Below are 25,050 nucleotides of genomic sequence, written 5' to 3' on the forward strand. Positions count from 1 at the left end.
CCTTCTCTAGTTCCTTTTAGGTGTAAGTTTAGATTGTTTATTTGCAATTTATCTTGTTTCTTGAGGTAGCATGGTATTGCTATAAACTTCCCTCTTAGAACTGCTTTTACTGCATCCCCTAGGTTTTGGATCGTCATGTTTTCATTGTCATTTGTCTCTAGGTATTTTTTGATTTCCTCTTGATTTCTTCAGTGATCTCTTGGTTATTTAGTAACGTATTGTTTAGCCTCCATGTGTTTGTGATTTTTATGTTTTTTTCCCGTAATTGATTTCTAATCTCATAGTGTTGTGGTCGGAAAAGATGCTTCATATGATTTCAGTATTCTTAAATTTCCTAAGGCTTGATTTGTGACCCAAGATGTGATCTATCCTGGAGAATGTTACATGTGCACTTGAGAAGAAAGTGTAATCTGTTGTTTTCAGATGGAGTGTCCTATAAACATCAATTTAATCTATCTGCTCTATTGTGTTACTTAAAGCTTGTGTTTCCTTATTAATTTTCTGTCTGTATGAGCTGTCCATTGGTGTAAGTGAGGTGTTAAAGTCCCCCACTATTATTGTGTTACTGTCGATTTCCTCTTTTATAGCTGTTAGCATTTGCCTTATATATTGTGGTGCTCCTATGTTGGGTACATATATATTTATAATTGTTATATCTTCTTCTTGGATTGATCCCTTGATCATTATATAGTGTCCTTCCTTGTCTCTTGTAACATTCTTTATTTTAAAGTCTACTTTATCTGATATGAGTATTGCTACTCCAGCTTTCTTTTGATTTCCATTTGCATGGAATATCTTTTTCCATCCTCTCACTTTCAGTCTGTATGTGTCCCTAGGTCTGATGTGGGTCTCTTGTAGACAGCATATTTATGGGTCTTGTTTTTGTATCCATTCAGCAAGCCTGTGTCTTTTGGTTGGAGCATTTAATCCATTCACATTTAAGGTAATTATCAGTATGTATGTTCCTATTACCATTTACTTAATTGTTTTGAGTTTGTTTTTGTAGGTCCTTTTCTTTTCTTGTGTTTCCCACTTAGAGAAGTTCCTTTAGCATTTGTTGTAGAGCTGGTTTGGTGGTGCTGAATTCTCTTAGCTTTTGCTTGTCTGTAAAGCTTTTGATTTCTCCATCGAATTTGAATGAGATCCTTGCTGGGTAGAGTAATCCTGGTTGTAGGTCCTTCCCTTTCATCACTTTAAATATATCATACCACTCCCTTCTGGCTTGTAGAGTTTCTGTTAAGAAATCAGCTGTTAACCTTATGGGAGTTCCCTTGTATGTTATTTGTTGTCTTTCCCTTGTTGCTGTTAATAATTTTTCTTTGTCTTTAATTTTTGTCAGTTTGCTTACTGTGTGTCTTAGTGTGTTTCTCCTTGGATTTATCCTGCCTGGGACTCTCTGTGCTTCCTGGACTTGGGTGGCTATTTCCTTTCCCATTTTAGGGAAGTTTTCGACTATAATCTCTTCAGATATTTTCTCGGGTCCTTTCTTTCTCTCTTCTCCTACTGGGACCCATATAATGCGAATGTTGGTGAGTTTAATGTTGTCCCTAGAGGTCTCTTGGGCTGTCTTCCTTTCTTTTCATTCTTTTTTCTTTATTCTGTTCCACAGCAGTGAATTCCACCATTCTGTCTTCCAGGTCACTTATCCATTCTTCTGCCTCAGTTCTTCTGCTATTGATTCCTTCTAGTGTATTTTTCATTTCAGTTATTGTATTGTTCATCTCTGTTTGTTTGTTCTTTAATTCTTCTATGTGTTTGTTCTTTAATTCTCTAGGTCTTTGTTAAACATTTCTTGCATCTTCTTGATCTTTGCCTCCATTCTTTTTCCAAGGTCCTGGATCATCTTCACTATCATTATTCTGAATTCTTTTTCTAGAAGGTTGCCTATCTCTACTTCATTTAATTGTTTTTCTAGGGTTTTATCTTGTTCCCTGATCTGGTACATAGCCATCTGCCTTTTCATTTTCTCTATCTTTCTATGAATGTGGTTTTTCTTCCACAGGCTGCAGGATTGTAGTTCTTCTTGCCTCTGCTGTCTGCCCTCTGGTGGATGAGGCTATCTAAGAGGCTTGTGCAAACTTCCTGATGAGAGGGACTGGTGGTGGGTAGAGCTGGGTGTTGCTCTGGTGAGCAGAGCTCAGCAAAACTTTAATCCTCTTGTCTGCTGATGGGTGGGGCTGGGCTCCCTCCCTGTTGGTTGTTTGGCCTGAGGCGACCCAGCACTGGAGGCTACAGGCTCTTTGGTGGGGCTAATGGCGGACTCTGTGAGGGCTGATGCTAAGGAGTACTTCCCAGAATTTCTGCTGCCAGTGTCCTTGTCCCCGCGGTGAGACACAGCCATCCCCTGCCTCTGCAGGGATCCTCCAACACTAGCAGGTAGGTCTGGTTCAGTCTCCTATGGGGTCACTGCTTCTTCCCCCTGAGTCCTGATGCACACACTGCTTTGTGTGTGCCCTCCAAGAGTGGAGTCTCTGTTTCCCCCTGCCCTGTCAAAGTCCTGCAATCAAATCCCACCAGCCTTAGAAGTCTGATTCTCTGGGAATTCCTCCTCCCATTGCCAGACCCCCAGGTTGGGAAGCCTGACGTGGGGCTCAGAACTTTCACTCCAGCGGGTGGACTTCTGTGGTATAAGTGTTCTCCAGTTTGTGAGTCACCCACCCAGCGGTTATGGGATTTGATTTTGTGATTGCGCCCCTCCTACCGTCTCATTGCAGTTTCTCCTTTGTTTTTGGATGTGGGGTATCTTTTTTGATGAGTTCCAGTGTCTTCCTGTCAATGATTGTTCAGCAGTTAGTTGTGATTCTGGTGCTCTCACAAGAGGGAATGAGCACTCGTCCTTCTACTCAGCCATCTTGAACCAATCTCCCCCATAAATTACATTTGTAGTTAAAAAGTGTGGCAGTGATAATAAAATTTGGATTTCTACGAAACTAAATGTAAATCTTAACTATATGGATAGGCTCTAATCTTTTACAACCCCAATGACGTATATCAGGAATTTTGTGTGGAATTTACCTATCTGTAAAGCATAAGGGGAAAACTTCAGTGCTCCATCCAAAGGAGATGGCCAGATCTCAGCTCCAGCCATTTGTTGCCGTGGGGGAGAACAGACAGCTATGGCCAGATTTTAAGATTTCTTTTTATGATATCAGAAATACAAATTTTTGTGTGAAATATGCCAGGTTGTGAAAGATGAAAATGAAGTTGTGAAATTATCCTTAGCTCACTTTGCAGTTTATGACTTCTGCTAACAAGGAAACTAACTTGAGGAGCATAATGGATTAGCGTGCTTCTCATCTCAGCTCTCGTTTGAGTGTTTTTTATCGATATGTAGTCTAGGGATTTAATTATCTTCCTAGCTTACTGTTCTTGTCTTTATCAGTTTCCTTAGTGTAGACCAGTGGTTTTCAATCAGGGGCAATTATACTCCCCGGGGGGGATATTTGGCAAAGTCTGAAAATATTTTTGGTTGTCACAACTTGTAGGAGGATGCTACTGGCATCTAGGGATTAGAGAGCCTGGGGTGCTGCTAAATATTCTACATGTTCACAGGACAGAACCCAACAACAAAGAATTATCTGGCCCAAAGTATCAATAGTGATGAGGTTGAGAAACCCTGGTATAGGCCATGTTTTTATCCCGATCTATCCCTCCCTCCCTCCCTCCCTTCCTTCCTTCCTTCCTTCCTTGCTATCTTTATTTTAAAGAACCTTTTTTCCAGATTCTCTCTTTTTTTCCCTCATTCCATAATCTTATTCAGAACCTTTAGGTTGGTAGTTCTCATTTTCCAAATGCAGAGAAATAGTCACATGGGAGTTTTTAAAAATGAAGAGTCCCAGCCCCTACTTGTAGATATGCTGACATGCAGATCTGGGATGGCCCAAGATTCTGCATCTTGAAAAAGCTCCCAGGTGATTCTGAGGAAGACCATCCTTGGACCACAGTTAGAGAAGTAGTGAGATAATCTTCATTTTCCTAATCTCTGGCCCTATGCTTTTCTTCATTTTTTCAGTCCTTTATTAGCTGAACATCTCAATTATATCCTGTTGCTTTTATTAATCCCTTAAGATAGACATAGCTTTTAGTAATTATTTATACTTTGGGAAATAAGTAAATTTAAATGTATTATGGACAAAGAGTTGAGAGTATATATAATCGTATGTGGTCCTTACGAGTTATCCAAGTAGCTGGATAGTATATCTTATATCTTAGAGTTTTTTCCCCAAATTTCTAGTCTCTTCCCCATTTTTTGTCATATACCATATGTCTTCCCCATAAGACCTTGGTTGATAGTGGTTCCCTGAAAGTAAAAGATTAAAAATTTGTTTTTTTAAGCATATGAACTAGTCAAAAAAAAAAAAAAAAAAAAAGGGCATGGACTATTACAGCTGAAAATGTTGAAAATAATCCATGTAAGTGATTTCTTGACCACACTGATGCATACAAAATGTTACAAAAGATTGACTCCCAGGAGATACTAGTTTATGCTATGTGCTTGTTCCATGAAAGCAAAATGGTGAGGGCAGTTGTAGGGTCTGTAAGAGCTATTCCTCTAAATACTGATTGGTACTTAGGAAAACTGCATGTTTATGCCCCTGTAGGTACCTGCCTTCAGAGGCTTCAATTCATGTCTGATATTCTACGTGTTGTAATGTATTGAATTCAAATCACAGGACTCTGATAGTCAGGTATTCAAATATCTTCTTGAAATGTATAACTAGGATGATACATGGCAATGATTGGGTCATTTATCAAGGACTGTTCTCTGGTATGTCATTACCAAAACGTAAATGTCTGTCTACACAGATAAGACCACTCACAGTCATATATTGTCAGTATGCTAACCAGCTTACCATCACGAGTCCTGGATAACTTTGTTATCCAACTTTGGTTACTTCTCATGATAATCCTGAAGAAACTATTTTTGAGAAAACTGGAATTCCATTTTGATAGCATGTGCTTATGCCACAGTAAACAGATACTGAAGTGGCTGTCAGATGGCCTGGGGACAGGGTCTTAGCCTTTCCCTCATAATTTTCATCAAATGCCTTCCAACCTACTATAAAATAAACATGAATAACTGTCGCATTGAGTACATATGTTTTCACATGTTTCTTTAAGGTCTTCCTCTATGAAAGCTCTGGTGCTGGCACTGCTAAACAGGCCACTGAACTTGAAATGATGGAGCTGAGAGTCTCCCACCTCTACCGTCTGGAATCTCGAGCAAGACAGTTCACCCTCTGGAACTTTATTTCCCTCTGTTTAAAATGAGATCAAACTTGCTGTTTTGTGATGCCCCTTCCGGTTCTAGGAGGTTCTGTTAGGGTGTTCACAATTTGGGTATCAGAATGCTGAATTGATGATGGTCGTTTGAGGCAGGAGAAGATCACAGCTTTTCTCTGCATCCCCGCCCATTCCCCAAGGATGGGTCAGGGTCAAGGGCAAGTACATTTCCCTTAATTCCAGCCACAAAAAGGAACCCATGCTGACATACCTGATTCAGTGATACTAATTGGGCCCTAAGATTAGGGATGCAGAGTGACCCTTTTCTGGATTCTATCTCCAGAGTGTGGTTCTTCCACGAAGCTGAAGAGGAAAAAACCTTCTTTTTGGCTTCTCCCTGTTCATCTCTCTTTAGACTCTCTCAAGGTTAGAAGTGGCAGGCTACCTGCCCTCCACTACTGTACTTGGGGTTCTGCTTTTTGGAGGATGCCTGACCTGCCTCTGTCATCTGCCTAAGGCTGGGTTGACCCTTGGCTGGAATTGTTTCCTCTAGGAAACTAGCCTAGCTCCTTGGGGTTGGAGGTGAAACTTAACATCCTCTGTGTTTCCCTTAAAGGCTTTGTTAGAGAATGGTGGCTGTAGTCATCACATTAAGAAATGGAACCAGTTATAGAAGGTCAGCAAAACATTCATTCGTTTAGTTGTACTCTTTCCCTGTGGTCAGTAAGCACTTACATAACACCTACTGTGTGCCATACAGTAGAAAGCTTAAATAAGTTCTAAGCACAGGAATCCAGAAATGAAACAAATTAATATAAAGTGTTTCATTATGTTGGGCGTGGTCTCTTGATCTTTATTCTCTGTGGTCATATCTGTAAAGGGAGACTATTTGAATCTAAAAGAGAATTTCTAATTCTAACTGGGGACCCAAAGAAAATGCCATTAAAGGGTAGAAATACTCTAAAGGGAAGCTTATAGGCTTGTGTCATCCCCTTCAATTATGGAAGTTAAAAATTATTATGGGGGTTAAAAATTGTGTTTTACCTGGTGTGTGACTTAGGACCACATCATCCATTTGAAAATCATAGCATGAGATTGGCCTTCACCAAAGTCAGCAGTGAAGAACTGACTCCTGGTCAAGGCATCTGCTCTGGGATGACAGCCGTGGGCCACCCTGTGACCCCAGACAAGGCTTTTCTAACGCTAGCAAAGCCGTCAGTGAAATCCATCATCAACGGCAGTGTCCGTTCTTCAGAGCTACGTATAGGAGCGCTGACATCACAACATGCTAGCAGACTTAGTTTTCAATGAAGGGAAACCTATCTTTGGGACAGAAACAGAATTTTAATAGGAAAATGGAGAACCATATGTGAGAAGAAATAAATAACTGTTTTTGTTTAATCTCTTTATTGTAAATGTGACGTTACTTTAAAAATAGTGACTTAAAGGACTTAAATGTGAATTGCGACCCCAAAGAAAAACTTGCAGAAATGGCCCAGTTATCCATCCTTCTTGAACTACTTAAATCCTCTCCAGAAGACACCTCATCTTCCAGCTTTGATGGAGAAGGGCCAACTCGTTTCCATCCAGGTCTGGGGTTCGGTCTCATATGTGAAAGAAAACTACAGATGATAAGGAATCACTGAAAATAAAAGGACATTTAATATTTCCTTCTTCTAAAAGTTGCTTTTTAACGAGTTAGCATCGTATTCACAACTTTCTTAAATTCTTCCTTGGACTTTTTTTTTTTAATGCAGCTAAATGCTATAAATTTGAAGAGTCCTTTGCAACCTAAATGGAAAGCATATTCTTTTAAAGATGCTTTTGTTCAGCCTGCTGTGCTGAGCTAGGTTTGAGAGAGTCACCAAAAGCTTTGGAATTTACAGTGTGGCAGAATACCAAAGGAAAAAAGAGCAGTTTGTCTTCTCAACAGAGCTGAGAGGTCAGGCCTGGGCGTCGGCCCTACCCTGGCATGGCTCCGCTCGCCATCAGGCAGCTGAGAGGCCTCCTCTCCAGCAGTGGCCTGTACCTGCCAACACCAGACATCATCAAAGGGCCTCAAGATGTTCCAGCACGAATCCTGTGTGCAAAGAGAGGCTGGAATGAAAACACGAGAAGCGAATGCAAGAGAATCACTTATTCAAAAAAGGCCATTTAGTTTGGCTCAGCCTGTATCCTGAAGCGATCCCAGCCTAGAAAAATAATTTTTTTTCAAGTCCATTGGCTACTATTAATTCTTAATTTCGACTCATTCTGATGATGTCAGTGGAATAAAATGTGGAGTAATATTTATTGAAAATGCATAAAAGCTATCAGCACTGACGTTTGTTTTCTTTTTCCTCAGGCCTATTTAATTTTTGCCCCCAACTTAAGTGGGAGCCTGTTAACTCATTAACATGTCCTCATTCTACTCATTCTTTTTTATATTAGCATTAGCTTCTAACATGAGGATTTTTTTTCAAATTCTGCTGGCCAGCTTTGTCTTGCATTTGTAAAATGTTCTTAATACTAGAGCGATAGTATTTAGAAATACAGAATATTTTCTGTGTTATACCAGTTGTGAAAAATTGTGAAAAATGTCTTTGTATCAATTCATGGGATTATTATTTTACATCTGGTTATCTGCTTCACCAGTTCTTTTTCTTCCGAAGCAATTTTAATCATTTTTAATCATTCAGTTATAATCTCAACATTGGTAGTCTCAACTAAAAAAACCTCGTTGGTTTACTTTTCAGCTAAATAAAGTAAAGCATTACTTAAAATTTGATTAAAATTAAGGTGATTGTATATAGAAAATGCTGTTAAATAAAAGCTTTTGAAAGAATAATTATAATGTGGCTCTAAGTAATTATTTTATAGGAAAAATGTTGAGCTAAGGGAGATGAAATAATTTGAAGAAAATTGGTACTGGAGATAAAACTGTTCTATATCTGTATATTTTTTCATTTCACTGCATGGTTTTTATGTCTTATGTACACAAATACTAATCATTTAAAAATTTCTGAAATTGAATTTAGGCAAATTCCTTGGTTGCTTTAGAATTCTCAGACACTTCCAAATTGTAAGGTCAATTGTAAGGCCTTACAGTTAAAGGGACCAAGCTGAGGAAACCATTGCAGTGAAGTAGCAACAAATGCTAAGAGGAAAGAACAGGATAATTGAAACATGTAAAAAATAATGTGCAGACAAACAGAAATGCATTACATTTTGTATGTTCTTTGAGAGCTTATGAACGAAGTCTTCGGTTGAAATTTTTGTAAAGGAAAATGGCATTACCCAGTGTAAATACCCTCATCATATATCTGTTGGGTAAACTCTTATTTTTCTATACATAATATTTCTTAAGGTAGATCCTGCTTAGCTGACTTACCAGTGTGAGGAGGTCTGCTCGGGACCATTCTTCTGGGTTTTCTGCCCAGCGTGTGCTGTAGCATCTGACCAGCTCTTTTTGTCCTGAGCCTATGGAGAATCACGCCAGGACTGGGGAAGACACAGTAGATTAAGCTGGGTGCCGTAATCTATTTCCAGGTCACTGCCTTTTGCCTCTTTATCATACCTTATTCACCCCTTGACCTTGTTAGAACAGTCATGTTTCTTCATAAAATGTTCTTAATGAGACTGTTTACCTTGCATACCCAGTGAGATTGTGCTTCATGTAATAAGTTCTCTGCTCAAACATATGCCAAGAAGGCAGCTCTTGCAGCTATTAAAGAATTAACTTTTTAACGGAGAGAAGGACCTTTTTGTGGGTAGCCACAGCTATCATAGTGCTCTGTTTCTTATTTTAAGTAGATTGTAAAATTAGAAGGAGCTTTTCTGTCTTCTTTTTGCTTATTTGCTTGTGTTTTGTTTTACATTCACACATATATCAATCTTGAGCACAGCATCATTATTCCCAAAGAATAAGAATTTACAAAAGCAAATATATTATCTGTATTTTCTAAAGAATGCTCATGTGATTTTAAAAATACATTTATTTAAACTCAGAACTCAGCTATCAGTTGCAATGGAGCTTAGGAACCTTATTTTTTTACCTAAGAATTCTGCTTTATTGATGATGCAGAAATAAAATAAGATCATACATGAAGTTTAGCTGAACTAATACTTATAAAAGATGACATTTGGGTTCGTACGTTGATTAATCCATCTCTACTAACCATTTCAATATTCTTGAACATAAGAACTTGATTTTTAGTCAGAAGGAGTAAGTTCTTCCCCCAATAAGTCCTGTTTTTTAGTACAGACAGGTTTGATTTCTGCCTCCTTTGATTTCTCCTGCCATCAGAGTTAAGGTGTCAAAACAAGGAGCAAAAGCAAAAAGACAGTCTCATCTGCTACAGCAACAGCCCTGGAGTACACAGGGGTTGACTGTCCTGCCCAGGGAATTAGGAGAGAAAGCATCCTGTGTATTGGTACCGGTTATTCTGTGTCTCCCATTAAAAAAGGCTGCTGATCTTGTTACTAGAGGTGATCCAATGGCAACCTCACTGATAATCTAGAAAAGTCATTAGGGCTCTGGGTCCTTTTCATACCCCTTTGACTTCCTGATTTGATGCACTCTGCACATGTGATGGGGTTTCTCTGTTCTCTTTTTCTGTGCCCTGACAAAAACTCACCTTCTCCTAACTCTGCAGACCATCCTTGTGACCCCGTACAAACCACTTTACCCCTGTGTACAATGGTGCTAACAATAGTACCTACCCACAGGGCACTTATGAGGACCTAAGTAGGATAACATTTTTAAAAGATGCTATCATGCTGGACACACAGATTCTCAATTAATGATAGCCTTTACTATGAACTGTTTTCCCCACTTAAAAAAAAATTAGGTAATCTCAGGATTAGGAGAAACCACAGAGCCCATTTTCAGTACAGACCTGAGTTCTGTACCTTAAATGGTAAAACTGAAAAAAAAAAAGGGGGGGGCATGTGAACGCTGGGGATAGGGTAAAAGGGAGCATATAGAACTTTAGGAGTTTCTTCCATGGCAGTGGATGTTCTCCCAAGCCTGCATTCAGTGATCACAGTATTTGCCCTTGGAGTATATTTTGGAAAAATATTTCTAAAGTTATCTCTTACCACACTTACAAGTGTAAGGGATTTATTCCTGTTTTTGAGACAAATATGAGCCAGAGAAGTTCCACTCAGACACATGGAAGGCTGGAATGTACATTGGAGGTCGTATTTCCTTCCCTTGTAGGGCTACTGGGTCTCGATAACTCATTTCATCATCCTTCTCCTGCACGGCAGAATTGCACTCAGGCAAGCAGGGAACCTGCCTACCTATTACTTTAGAGTTTTTAGAAAAGAATATTCCATGTTCTTGGCGGTCATGCATTCCAGGCTCTCTCCATAACACATTCCAGAAAACTTGCAGGAAATTCTCCTAATGTCTCATCTAAATCCCTGCTTCTGCCCTTTAAACCCTTTAGATCTTATCTTGACCTCAGTAGAAATAGAAAATAGATGCTCACTGTGATTTGGCAAAGGCTTGTCAAGTTTTTGAAATTGCTATTTGGTTTCTCATATCCCTCACTTTCTACTCTATAATAACTCAATCCCTGTCTTTTTTCACTTACATTTTTTTCCCCATAAACATTTTTGGTCCAAAGCTTTGGGGATGGAGCGTTCATCATTTTGTTGCTCCCTTCTGATACTCCCTGGAGGTGTATATCAGCCCAACAGTGGCAAGGCCCAGGTAGGGGGTGTTCCGTGTAGTAAACCCACTGTCCACCCGACCTGGCCGTGGGGTGCTGGCTGCTGCCCTTGCCCCACTGCTGCCCGCGGTTCTTTAGAAGTGATGTCCAAAGGAGTTCTGGAATTACAGTGGCTCAGCCCACTGCCACTCAGTCCAGTGGCATTCTCTCTTGTTTAAACCAGCAAAGGTTTCAACAGAAGAAAGCACTGGAAACCTTCTCCATTACCCAGAGGCTATCACCAAGAGGCCATTTCTCAGACATTCTGTTTCCTCTTCTTCTGAGTTTCTTAACTTGGTTTAATGCAGTCCCAGCCTGGCCAGACCTCGAAGACATACTGCCTCACCTTTATTTGTGACCCAAGATATGATCTATCCTGGAGAATGTTCCATGAGCACTTGAGAAAAATGTGTATTCTGTTGTTTTGGGGTGGAATGTCCTATAAATATCAATTAAGTCCATCTTGTTTAATGTATCATTTAAAACTTGTGTTTCCTTATTTATTTTCATTTTGGATGATCTGTCCATTGGTGAAAGTGGGGTGTTAAAGTCCCCTACTATGATTGTGTTACTGTCGATTTCCCCTTTTATGGCTGTTAGTATTTGCCTTATGTACTGAGGTGCTCCTATGTTGGGTGCATAAATATTTACAATTGTTATACCTTCCTCTTGGATCGATCCCTTGATCATTATATAGTGTCCTTCTTTGTCTCTTGTAATAGTCTTTATTTTAAAGTCTATTTTGTCTGATATGAGAATTGCTACTCCAGCTTTCTTTTGATTTCCATTTGCATGGAATATCTTTTTCCATCCCCTCACTTTCAGTCTGTATGTGTCTCTAGGTCTGAAGTGGGTCTCTTGTAGACAGCATATATATGGGTCTTGTTTTTGTATCCATTCAGCCAGTCTGTGTCTTTTGGTGGGAGCATTTAATCCATTTACATTTAAGGTAATTATCGATATGTATGTTCCTATTCCCATTTTCTTAAATGTTTTGGGTTTGTTATTGTAGGTGTTTTCCTTCTCTTGTGTTTCTTGCCTAGAGAAGTTCCTTTAGCATTTGTTGTAAAGCTGGTTTGGTGGTGCTGAACTCTCTCAGCTTTTGCTTGTCTGTAAAGGTTTTAATTTCTCCATCAAATCTGAATGAGATCCTTGCTGGGTAGAGTAATCTTGGTTGTAGGTTTTTCTCCTTCATCACTTTAAGTATATCCTGCCACTCCCTTCTGGCTTGCAGAGTTTCTGCTGAAAGATCAGCTGTTAACCTTATGGGGATGCCCTTGTGTGTTATTTGTTGTCTTTCCCTTGCTGCTTTTAATATGTTTTCTTTATATTTAATTTTTGGTAGTTTGATTAATATGTGTCTTGGTGTGTTTCTCCTTGGATTTATCCTGTATGGGACTCTCTGTGCTTCCAGGACTTGATTAACTATTTCCTTTCCCATATTAGGGAAGTTTTCAACTATAATCTCTTCAAATATTTTCTCAGTCCCTTTCTTTTTCTCTTCTTCTTCTGGGACCCCTATAATTCGAATGTTGGTGCGTTTAATGTTGTCCCAGAGGTCTCTGAGACTGTCCTCAATTCTTTTCATTCTTTTTTCTTTATTCTGATCTGCAGTAGTTATTTCCACCATTTTATCTTCCAGGTCACTTATCCGTTCTTCTGCCTCAGTTATTCTGCTATTGATCCCATCTAGAGTATTTTTAATTTCATTTATTGTGCTTTTCATCGTTGCTTGGTTCCTCTTTAGTTCTTCTACGTCCTTGTTAAATGTTTCTTGCATTTTGTCTATTCTATTTCCAAGATTTTGGATCATCCTTACTATCATTATTCTGAATTCTTTTTCAGGTAGACTACCTATTTCCTCTTCATTTGTTAGGTCTGGTGTGTTTTGACCCTGCTCCTTCATCTGCTGTGTGTTTTTCTGTCTTCTCATTTTGCTTATCTTACTGTGTTTGGGGTCTCCTTTTCACAGGCTGCAGGTTCGTAGTTCCCGTTGTTTTTGGTATCTGTCCCCAGTGGCTAAGGTTGGTTCAGTGGGTTGTGTAGGTTTCCTGGTGGAGGGAACTAGTGCCTGTGTTCTGGTGGATGAGGCTGGATGTTGTCTTTCTGGTGGGTTCGTCCACGTCTGGTGGTGCGTTTTGGGGTGTCTGTGGCCTTATTATGATTTTAGGCAGCCTCTCTGTTAATGGATGGGGCTGTGTTCCTGTCTTGCTAGTTGTTTGGCATAGGGTGTCCAGCACTGTAGCTTGCTGGTCGTTGAGTGAAGCTGGGTCTTGATGTTGAGATGGAGATCTCTGAGAGATTTTCGCCGTTTGGTATTACGTGGAGCTGGGAGGTCTCTTGTGGACCAGTGTCCTGAAGTTGGCTCTCCCACCTCAGAGGCACAGCCCTGATGCCTGGCTGGAGCACCAAGAGCCTTTCATCCACACGGCTCAGAATAAGAGGGAGAAAAAATGGAAAGAAAGAAAGAAAGAGGATAAAATAAAATAAAATAAAGCAATTATAATAAAAAATAAGAAAAAAAATTATTAAGAATAAACTTATTAAGGAAAAAAAAATTTTTTTAATTTTTAAAAATAGATTTATTAATTTTTTATACTAAAAATAAAAAAATTATTAAGAAAAAATTTATTAAGAAAAAAATTTTTTTAATTTTTTAAAATAAAAAATATGAAAAAACTTATTAAAAAATTTTTTTTTTAATTTTTTTAAAAATAAAAAATAAGGAAAAAATTATTAAGAAAACATTTATTAGGGGAAAAAAAATTTTTTTAAGTAAAAAAAAAAAAAAACAAAAAACAAAAAACGGACGGACCTAACCCTAGGACTAACGGTGAGAGCAAAGCTATACAGACAAAATCTCACCCAGAAGCATACACATATACACTCACAAAAAAAGGAAAAGGGGAAAAGTTAATATATCCTGCTCCCAAAGTCCACCTCCTAAATTTGGGATGATTCGTTGTCTATTCAGGTATTCAACAGATGCAGGCACATCAAGTTGTTTGTGGAGCTTTAATCCGCTGCTTCTGAGGCTGCTGGGAGAGATTTCCCTTTCTCTTCTTTGTTCGTACAGCTCCCGGGGTTCAGCTTTGGATTTGGACCCGCCTCTGCATGTAGGTCGCCTGAGGGCATCTGTTCCCCGCCCAGACAGAACGGGGTTAAAGGAGCAGCTGATTCGGGGGCTCTGTCTCAGTCAGGCCGGGGGGAGGGAGGGAGCGGTATGGAGGAGGCGGGGCGAGCCTGCGGCGGCAGAAGCCGGCGTGAGGTTGCAGCAGCCTGAGGCGCGCCGTGCGCTCTCCCGGGGAAGTTGTCCCCGGATTACAGGAGCCTGGCCGTGGCGGGCTGCACAGGCTCCCGGGAGGGGCGGTGTGGAGAATGACCTGTGCTCGCCCACAGGCTGTTTGGTGGCGGCAGCAGCAGCCTCAGCGTCTCATGCCCGTCTCTGGGGTCCGCGCTGATAGCCACGGCTCGCGCCCGTCTCTGGAGTTCGTTTAAGTGGCGCTCTGAATCCCCTCTCCTTGCACGCCGCAAAACAAAGAGGCAAGAAAAAGTCTCCTGCCTCTTCGGCAGCTGCAGACTTTTTCTCGGGCACCCTCCCGGCTAGTTGTGGTGCGCCAGCCCCTTCAGGCTGTGTTCACGCAGCCAACCCCAGTCCTCTCCCTGCGATCCGACCGAAGCCCGCGCCTCAGCTCCCAGCCCCCGCCCGCCCCGGCGGGTGAGCAGACAAGCCTCTCGGGCTGGTGAGTGCTGCTCGGCGCCGAGCCTCTGTGCGGGAATCTCTCCGTTTTTCCCTCTGCGTCCCTGTTGCTGTGGGATCCGCGCTGATAGCCGCGGCTCGCGCCCGTCTCTGGAGCTCGTTTAGGCGGCGCTCTGAATCCCCTCTCCTTGCGCGCCGCGAAACAAAGAGGCAAGAAAAAGTCTCTTGCCTCTTCGGCAGCTGCAGTCTTTTTCCCGGACTCCCTCCCGGCTAGCACCGAAGCCCGAGCCCCAGCTCCCAGCCCCCGCCCGCCCCGGCGGCTGAGCAGACAAGCCTCTCGGGCTGGTGAGTGCTGGTCGGCACCGCTCCTCTGTGCGGGAATCTCTCCGCTTTGCCCTCCGCACCCCTGTGGCTGCGCTCTCCTCTGTGGCTCTGAAGCTTCCCCCCTCTGCTACCCGCAGTCTCTGCCCACGAAGGGGCTTCCTAGTGTGTGGAAACCTTTCCTCCTTCACAGCTCCCTCCCACTGGTGCAGGTCCCGTCCCTATTCTTTTGTCTCTGTTATTTCTTTTTTCTTTTGCCCTACCCAAGTACGTGGGGAGTTTCTTGCCTTTTGGGAGGTCTGACGTCTTCTGCCAGCGCTCAGTGGGTGTTCTGTAGGAGCAGTTCCACGTGTAGATGTATTTCTCATGTATCTGTGGGGAGGAAGGTGATCTCCGCGTCTTACTCTTCCGCCATCTTGCCCCTCCCTCACTGCCTCACCTTTAAAACTCTGGCCAGAGATGGAACCCTCCCCCTGACACATCCTCCCATGTACAGACGTTCCTGAGTCTGACTGGCAGTAAAAGGAAAAAAGGGAGGAGAAAATGTTGCTAAGTATTAGAGGAGAAAAAAAGAATCAAATTACAGAAAAATATAAATGCCATAAAAACAATCATGTTAATCAGCCATCTAGCCCGAGAAGTATCTCCTAGGCAGCTGCTGGCTTTGCGCCTTTCTGAATCCCTGTCTCCAGCAGGGAAGGTATCAGAATATGTCACTGGGGGGTGTCTTCCAGAACCTTGTCACTGTCTCTGCAAAATCAGCAGACCCCTATTCTATCTCCCTCAGATTCCCTTGAGTCTCTGTTCAGATTTAGCTTCTGGTCTGAGGGACTCTCCTCTCGGGGGTGGAGGGGCGGTCAGTGGTGCTTAACATTGGGTGGATGCCCACACAGGGAAGTGACCGCTCCACGTGGGCCCTCAGTGTCGTTTGAATCACACCAAAAGCAAACCAGGGCGCAGTGGGAATTAACACAGAGAGATACAGGAAAGTGGAGGCACTCATAGAAAGATAAACCAACGTCTCCCTGCCATTGTTCGCTCACCACATATATAGTCAGGGACACTGACCCCGAACTTGTCATAGCCTGTTTTATAACCCTAATTGCTTTCTTATGTATTGATCCAACTTCTGCGAGGTTGTAAGCTCTTGTCTGGGCTCAGATCATCTTATTCAGCATTGCACTGCTCACAAAACGAGGGCACTTTCTACACAATGGGTGAATATTACTTACTTGCTAAGTAGTAGATAAATGTATTCAAATGTATTCTAACAATAGCAACAAAATTATGTTTGTTATAGCTATAGAGATATCTATGGTTATCTCTATACACACATTAAAATGTAATCTGTGGAGATCCACTAATCTGGAATGTCTTTTTCCCCCCAGATTTATTGAGGTTATGATTGACAAAAAGTGATACATATTTAACATGAACAATGTGGTATTGTGATATCAGTATGCCTATGTAATGATTACACTAATTAATGTGCCCATCACCTCACACAGTTACGCGTGTGTGTGTGTCGTGTGGAATGTCTTAAAGTGGTCCAAGGTTGGGTTTGAGTTTGCCTTAGCATGGTTTTTATACTAATAAAATCAATAATGCCTGTTCATTTGTTAAATTATGTATATTAACGTGAGAATGTTTAGGGATACTTTTTAAGACACCCAGTGTTCAAGTTCTATAACCACTTAAGGAGATTTATAAACAATTGGAATGCCACTTCCTTATTATCAATTGAGAAGTTAATTATTTATTCATAAAGCAATGTGCCCCTGACCCTCACCCCAATTCTATTAGTGTGTATGGCTTTGAGAACCGTAGATGTTCTTTTTCCTATTAGTAAAAATGAGAGAGGTTTTGCTGCAAAACCAGTTAAATCTGTAAGAAGGTGGCATTCCTTCCTTTGATCTCATGACACAGAAATACTTGGTTGTTCCGCTAACTCTCGGTGTCTTCCTCCCCTGGCAGGAGAAGGGGAGAAGTCGTGCAGATAAAGGGGATGAGGAAAACAGGAAAGCATGATTAGGAGGAGAGTGGCAAGAGAAATGGTCTATGAAAGGAAGAGGATAAGGTGGATGCTGTTATTGTCCTGTGGGTTTAAACCAGTAATTACATTTGGCCTGGAACAGAAAAATACATGTTTTCATATAACCTCAGTATATCCTCTCTAATATTTACTGCCAAGACCTAAAATTTCAAGACATGACACTAAGCATTTCTAAAATGACAGAATTCTCACTTTACATCTTTCCAGTGAAATGTTATGGTTGAAAAAGCTCCCCATCAGTCTTTTATTCTACTCCAGATGGAAAAAAAAAAAAAAAAAAAGACGTTGTCCCAGTGACCCATCTCCAAGTCTAAAGAATCTGTAATTTGAACACACTTGAGAAAGATAGTGATGAAAGTACCAGGAGAATCCCATGCATCTCATCATTTTACTGGGGGATGCAGAAGCGGTGTATGTCATTCCTAGCCGGCCGTCATTCTACCACACTGGCAGTTTGTCCAAAGGGTATGTAGCAGACCAAGTCAGCCTCAGGAGACAGAGCAAACCAAAAAGGAAGTTGGGCCATGTTTCAGGGCCTTTTTGAATCTTGAGACGCCGTTGGGAATTTTTCACAATTTTTTTTTTCTTTTTTTTTTTTTTTAATTTATGGCTGTGTTGGGTCTTCGTATCTGTGCGAGGGCTTTCTCTAGTTGTGGCAAGTGGGGACCACTCTTCATCGCGGTACGCGGGCCTCTCATTTTCGCGGCCTCTCTTGTTGCGGAGCACAGGCTTCAGACGCGCAGGCTCAGTAGTTGTGGCTCACGGGCCTAGTTGCTCCGCGGCATGTGGGATCTTCCCAGACCAGGGCTCGAACCCGTGTCCCCTGCATTGGCAGGCAGATTCTCAACCACTGCGCCACCAGGGAAGCCCCCACAATTTTTATAGGGTCCCACCAGACGCTTCCTGCTTGCTGTCCAGCTTATCATTCTGGATAGGAAGCAGGGCCTTGCGATTGCACAGCTCCTGGGGGAACAATTCATGGGGAATCTATAGCATTCTGTCCCCCGGCAGTGCCAGGAGAAAGTGGCTGCTAAGATGCTGCTAGTAATTAAGGACTTGGCACCTGGGGGCAGCTGCTAAGCATAAACTGTTACTATAACATCCAGGTAGAACAAGTGAAATTCCTCTAGGCTCACGTGGGGCTGGGAGACATTCACAGTCATATTAATACACACCACATACACATACACACACACACACCCTGCAACTGTGGCTGGCAGGTGAGAAATGAATTGTGTCTCTGGGCCACATGGGAACATGAGTTCCCAAGCCCAAAGGCCATTAACTCCATGTTAATTTAGTAAGGTGGTAGGTAGTGATAAGACCCCTAATTTATGTTCACGGATGCTTTGGATAATGGAAACATGCTCATTAAGTATCTTTGGCCAGAGATTTTCCTGTGTAATTAGCACACATCTTAATTATACACTTGGATTTGAAGCTGGTGCTAATCTTAAAGTACGAAAAAACAAATTAGATAAAGAGAAAAGGATTAGAAGAGAGACTGCATAGCACAGAGGTTAAGAGTGTGGGCTCTGAGCCATGGCCCAATTCAAAAACTAGCCCTGGTGTTTACCAGCCCTGCAACCTTGAAGAAGTACTTCCTGTCTCTGTGCACCTGTAAAATGGAAATAACATTGCATAATTGTAGGGTCATGGTGAGCATCGGAAGGCTTAAGACCACTAGAAATTGTTTTGAACTGTGCTTGGCACATAAGTGCTCCATAAATTGAGCTTATTATTATTTTAGTTGTGGCCTTTTCAGAGTCATAACTCTGCAGGTGGATCATTACACAGTAGGAATTTGGAAAAGGAATAATAACAATTCAGAAATTTTATCCTAAAATGTCAAACTTGCCTACATTTCCTACACAGAAGTAAATTAATAATTCACATATGTAATAGTTTGTTAAAGTGTATTACAGTTTGAAAATGAAGTGTCAACAAACATTTATTGAGTGCCCATAAGGGTCATGGAAAGTGATGTTATAGGAGCACATAAGACGTTAACAACTTCCAGGAGCTTTAATTTTAGAAGGCGGCATGTGTTAGACGAGTATAAAATTTTCAAGCATTTTAGAAGGGCTACTTTGGGTAATATGATTGTTATGTAACTGTACTCTTTTAGAAAAAGATACAGGATGAATACACTTGGCTGAAGAATCTGCACACTGAAAATATTTATTTTCTTGAACTATTTAAGGAACTATAAATAAATACTCAATTCCAAGTGTCCCTCATATATTCATAAAATTACAACATAAAATTAAATGTAACTGAAATGCTAAACATAATATTGATAATCTGCTCAGGCCACAGCCGGTTGTGTTACAGGCCACAGCCTTGTGTGTCAGTGCTAGAGAAAATATTAAGCATTCTTCTTCATGATATTTCATAGCATTGGCCTTAAATCAGCCATGAGAATAGACACAGCATTACAGATCAAAGGCCTAAAACAAGTATGAATTTTATAATTAACTTGCAAGCAAATATCATTTTTAATAAAATTTGAGAATATCAGCCTTGTCTATTTCTCATCAATCAAATGATGGTTATCATCAGATGTAGTCTTATAAAGGATAAGGACATTTTAATGAACTGGAATAGTTTTAATATCTGCAAAATTATGTGAAAGAATGGAAGTAGCATTGAAGCACTGTTTCAGATGTTAATAATAATTTTCAACATTGTTTTCAGTTTTCTTACCTGTTGAGCCCTCTGTGAGATAGGAGAGGGAAACACTATCATTCTCATTTTTCGGATGAATCAGTTGAGGCTTAGAGATAAGTTTATGTGACACAGAGGCAGTTAGTTCCAAGTATCTGATTCCCCAAATGACTAATCTGTGCTATCGAGGATCTTCTCAAGCTCTTATAGATACAGTCATCCATTGACCAGCATTGGGGATTATCTGCATGTTTGATTCTTTTCTTCTCCTTCTCTGTTTTGCCTAGTTTTTGAGGCATTTAGTGATTATTTTTTCCTTTGGTTCGTTCACTCATTCATTCATCAGAAGCATCTTGGTCCCCTACTGTATGCTCAGCACTGCTGAGCAGTACTTTGTCAGCCACTCCCCATTAGCATACTACATGAATAGGATACATCTGCTTTTCATTCAGACAGTTCTAAAACTCAGGTTTTTCTGCCTCTTTCATTGAAGGAGACAGTCCATGAGAAAGGAAATGATCTGAAATAATTTAAATTTTTTAAGTGTTTTGCTAATTTCAGACTTCTTAAAGATAGGAATTATATCTTGTTCATCTCTTAAGCCCAATTCCAGTATTTAATGAATGTGTGGCAGGTATGTCTCTTGTTGGATAGTGGCTTGTCTTTTATCTGAATCAGTGTTTCTGTGATGCAAGTGGTAAATGTAATATTAATGGCCATACTTAAAAGCATGAATGATTATTTTGAAAATCAAATTAATCGGTGTGGCATAGCCCTACTCTGTGTTAAATTCGTATCCTGTTAGTTTCTCACACATGTTAGAGCTAAGTTGAAGGTGTCTGGTACTTCAAGAATTTTAAAATAAATTCCTCAATAAAATGGAAAACCTTACAATTGCAAAGTAAATTTATTACCATAGCTCTAAGCTCAGTTTGGCACATCTGAGCTTTCTCTATCCTTTATCCATTTATTCATTCATTCACCCATCTTCCCCATTATCTATCCATCTCCCCATTAACCCCACCCACCTGCCATCCATCCCCTAATCCTCCCATCTACCTCCCAATTCTCCCTTCCACCTCCCCAGTCTTTCTTTCCCCATATCTATTGTAAGAACCCTCAAGAGAAATGTGAATGAAAAGCAGTTGCTATTACATTATTTACAGTAGCCAAGACATGGAAACAACCTAAATGTCCATCGATAGATGAATAGATAAAGATGTGGTACATATATACAATGGAATATTACTCAGCCATAAAAACAAATGAAATAATGCCATTTGCAGCAACATGGATGGACCTAGAGATTATCATACTAAACAAAGTAAGTCAGAAAGAGAAAGACAAATACCATATGATATCACTTATATGTAGAATCTAAAATGCGACACAAGTGAACCTGTCTGTGAAACAGAAACAGACTCACAGACATAGAGAACAGACTGGTGGTTGCTGAGGGGGAGGGGGGATGGGGGAGGGAAGGATTGGGAGTTTGGGATTAGCAGATGTAAACTATTATATATAGGATGGATAAACAACAAGGTCCTACTGTATAGCATAAGGAACTATATTCAATATCCTGTGATAAACCATAATGGAAAAGAATATGAAAAGAAAATATATATATATAACTGAGTCACTTTGCTGTACAGCAGAAATTAATACAACATTGTAAATCAACTATACTTCAATAAAATTTGTTTAAAAGCAGTTGCTATTAAAGTTAATACTGATTCTTTGGTTTTATGATGAACATACTATTTATTGTCCAAAATGTGGTACTTTTAGGAGTAAACAGGGCACTTACTAATAATCATGCTGGGAAACAAGCATAAACCAGGACTGTTCTGGGTAAATCAGAATATGGTCACTTGTAATACATTCTACTAAAAATCTAAAGTGGTATTCCTATACCGTATTGTGATATCTTTTAGTTATAGGCTATATGACATGTGAATTGTTTATTTATAGTAAAAATATAGCGTAGGAGAGATTTTTAAGGATTGTGTAATGGTATAACTCACACCTGAATTTTTAAATAGCATTAATTCCTGTATGTTTACTAGTTAGTGCCCCAATTTGGAATCATCCAGATATTTCATTTCTTCCCTTCTGTTGCCTTTCTTTGGGGTTGATTAGCTCCCATTCATTCAGTGGAAATCTGTAAATCACTTTGTGTAGGCATAGCATTTACCAAGGTGCCATGGGGGCTGTAAAAGAAGAGGAACACCCAATCTTTATGCCTCAGCAGTTCACAGTATAGCTGGGGACATCGGTCGGTCTAACAGCATCTGCACAAAATAACTACTCTGAGTAAGCAAGTGGTTGCACATGGACCACAGCAGGAAGAGTAAGTGGTAGAGAAGCACCCAAGAGGAATAAGTAAAGGGCCAGAGAAAGCTAATTAGAGGGAGCAGAGACAGCACTAAGATAATAAGCTCAATCAGGCGAGTCTAGCCCTTGTTGCCAACTCTTTAGTGGGTAATAGGTGGGAATTATTGGCTTATATAAGATTTAGTTGAGGCATGTGTAACTTATTAGCATCTGAAATAATTTATCCTTCCTCTGAGCTCTTAACTCTATTTTACATACACTAGCTGTGTAGTCTTGGACAGATTTCTTGACCCTTCTGGTCTGCTTCCTCTTTATAAAATGAGAATCGTAATAGTACCTAGTCATAAAATTGTTAAAGTGGTTAATTTATAAAAAGCATTTAGGACAGTGTCTGGTATCAGAAAAATATTGAAAAGGGGCTGTTCCTACTAGTATAACAAGACATCCTTAGAGGAAAAGTACTCTTTAATCAATATAAGTCAATATTTGCTTGCAAATTACCTCATGTAAGGTATGTCAAACATAATCTTTTTTTAATTCCTTTTTTGGTGTGGTGCCATTTATTGATTTATTTATTTAATTCCAGTTTTCCTGAGATAATAATCGACCTACAGCCCTGTATTAAAGTGTACAGCATAATGATTTGACTTACGTACGATATGAAATGATCATCCCAATCAGATTAGTGAACGTTCGGCATCTCATATGGATACAAAATGAAAGAAATAGAATTTTTTTTCTTGTAATGCAAACTCTTAAGATTTACTCTTAACAACATTTGTATATAACATACAAAAAGTGTTGTGCTTTAGATGGTATTTATCATGCGAAACGTAATCTTAATTTGCCCTGTTTATAATTTTTTTTTTTTTTTTTTACAGCTCGAAAGTCCAAGAAGTTGGGGAAGTTAAAAGGGATTCACGAGGAGCAGTCACAGCAGCCTCCACCTCCCCCGCCCCAGAGCCCAGAGGAAGGAACTACGTACATCGCTCCCGCGCAAGAGCCCTCCGTCAACTCAGCGCTGGTTCCTCAACTCTCCACAATTTCCCGAGCGCTCACACCTTCCCCTTCCATGGTCCTTGAAACCATCGAACCCGAGATTGTGTATGCAGGCTATGACAACTCCAAACCAGATACAGCCGAAAATCTGCTCTCCACCCTAAACCGCTTAGCAGGCAAACAGATGATCCAAGTTGTGAAGTGGGCGAAGGTAATTCCAGGTAGGATGGCCTCGCGTTTCAGGGTCTGCGTCCTGAACTAGGCACGTCAGGGCAACAGAGCGTACCGTATGCAGCAGTGCGATTGAGTTTGCTTTCTGTTCGATCCCAACACCCAGTTTTTTACTCGATGTCAAATGAATCAAGTGTGTAGAAGAAAAATCTGGTGAATGTGCTCATTTCTCTTGAGAAGTTAGAGTTAAGGGTTCTATTGTTAATAGAACATACCCATTTCTTATGTTGAGGATTGAAATGGAAAGTTTCATTCCAGTAATATTAATAAGGTAAAACACATTCTAGTTGTCAAAGCAGGAATTGAGCCCATTATTAGCAGCTCGTAGCCAGGGCTACTCTAAGCCCTAGACCAGGTAAATCAAGACATATATACACTACTATATATAAAATAGATAACTAATAAGGACCTGCTGTATAGCGCAGGGAACTCTACTCAATACTCTGTAATGACCTATATGGGAAAAGAATCTAAAAAACAGTGGATATATGTATATGTATAACTGATTCACTTTGCTGTACAGCAGAAACCAACACAACATTATAAATCAACGATACTCCAATAAAAATTAATTTTAAAAAAAGACCTCTCGGGTAAGCTGTAGGGGCCTCTGAAAGAGTCTCTCTGAAAATGTCTTACCTCCATAACCCTTTAATTTGTCCTTGAAAGTCCTACTTTAGTCAGTTTTATGCTGTAGCATTTTATTAATAAGGCCCCTATTAATCTACAGAAACATTGCTCAGAATTGTGATCACATTGTCCCTGTTCATTAATCCAAAGCAGTTTCTTAGATGTCCTGTGGTCAACCAGCAGCCATAAGACAAAAGACTGGGGAAAGCTCTGATGACTGACTCTTTGAAGGGGAGCTTGCCAGGTGAAACTATATACAAACAGAATACCCTGGTGCCCCTGGGAGTACAGAGGGTGAGAAAAGAAACAAAAGAAGGGCCTGAGGCCCAGAAAGGAAGACTGTGGGTAAGGCAGGACAGCATCAAGGATGCTTATTCTGCCTCAGAAGTCTGTTGAAGTCTGGCATTATCCCAGCCTAGGGGAAGCAAGGAATAAGACTTTTTCAATCACTGCAAACTCATGAAAAGTAAAAATCTTCCACCAGTATTGCAGATATGCAAAAGTTGACGTCATTAAATTATCTTTTATTTTGAAGTTATTCATTGTGAGTAGGATGAAGCAAGTGGTACAGGTGAATACAGATTCTTTCCGTCTAACTAAGGGTTGTAGACCACCGTCCACAATGAAACTCCCAGAACATCTTAGTTTTTTTTGCCCTGGCAGTTTACCCTCATTGAGAATTTAAGGTGAATTTAACATGAAATGTTGAACAGGACCAGGTCCATGATAGGTGCTCTTTAAATAACTGTGGAATTGATTTGAGTCAATGAGAGAAAGGGGGCAGTTTGGGGTTGACTTACGAAGCTTCTTCCTGGAAAGTATTTAAATGCTAAGTGTATTTCTGTGATGAATTGTTCTCTTCTTCAGGATTTAAAAACCTGCCTCTCGAGGACCAAATTACCCTCATCCAGTATTCTTGGATGTGTCTGTCATCATTTGCCTTGAGCTGGAGATCGTACAAACATACAAACAGCCAATTTCTCTATTTTGCACCAGACCTAGTCTTTAATGAGTAAGTACCTATTAATTAGCCTTCATAAAATAAACCGAAGAGTTATTCGCTATGCTCTTTTATGACTTCTAAACAGATGTACCTTTGTGAAAGAATCCACTGATACGTTTTTTAAGAGTTAAAAAGCTATCATTTGAGAACTTAAAAATTACTTTTTTACAAAATTATAATGCACATGTCTGAG

The 25,050-nt window shown here is 40.3% G+C and overlaps 1 protein-coding gene across 2 annotated transcripts in view; it reads left to right on the forward strand.

Moving 5' to 3' along the window:
• NR3C2 (nuclear receptor subfamily 3 group C member 2) overlaps positions 1 to 25,050 on the forward strand; it is a 366,877-nt gene that overhangs the window by 270,090 nt on the left and 71,737 nt on the right. Inside the window, exons 5-6 of one of the 2 annotated variants that reach the window (XR_009701136.1) lie at positions 22,876 to 23,204; positions 24,722 to 24,866. Coding sequence is in view for 1 of the 2 variants with exons in the window: in XM_061192560.1 (XP_061048543.1) it covers positions 22,876 to 23,214; positions 24,722 to 24,866 (484 nt within the window). In the remaining variant the exon portion in view is untranslated. Of the gene's footprint in view, positions 1 to 22,875; positions 23,215 to 24,721; positions 24,867 to 25,050 lie in introns of both variants that reach the window. The other variant, XM_061192560.1, reaches the window with a different exon arrangement.

This window comes from Eubalaena glacialis, chromosome 5 (assembly GCF_028564815.1).
Source record: "Eubalaena glacialis isolate mEubGla1 chromosome 5, mEubGla1.1.hap2.+ XY, whole genome shotgun sequence".
In the NCBI taxonomy this organism is placed as follows: domain Eukaryota; kingdom Metazoa; phylum Chordata; class Mammalia; order Artiodactyla; family Balaenidae; genus Eubalaena; species Eubalaena glacialis.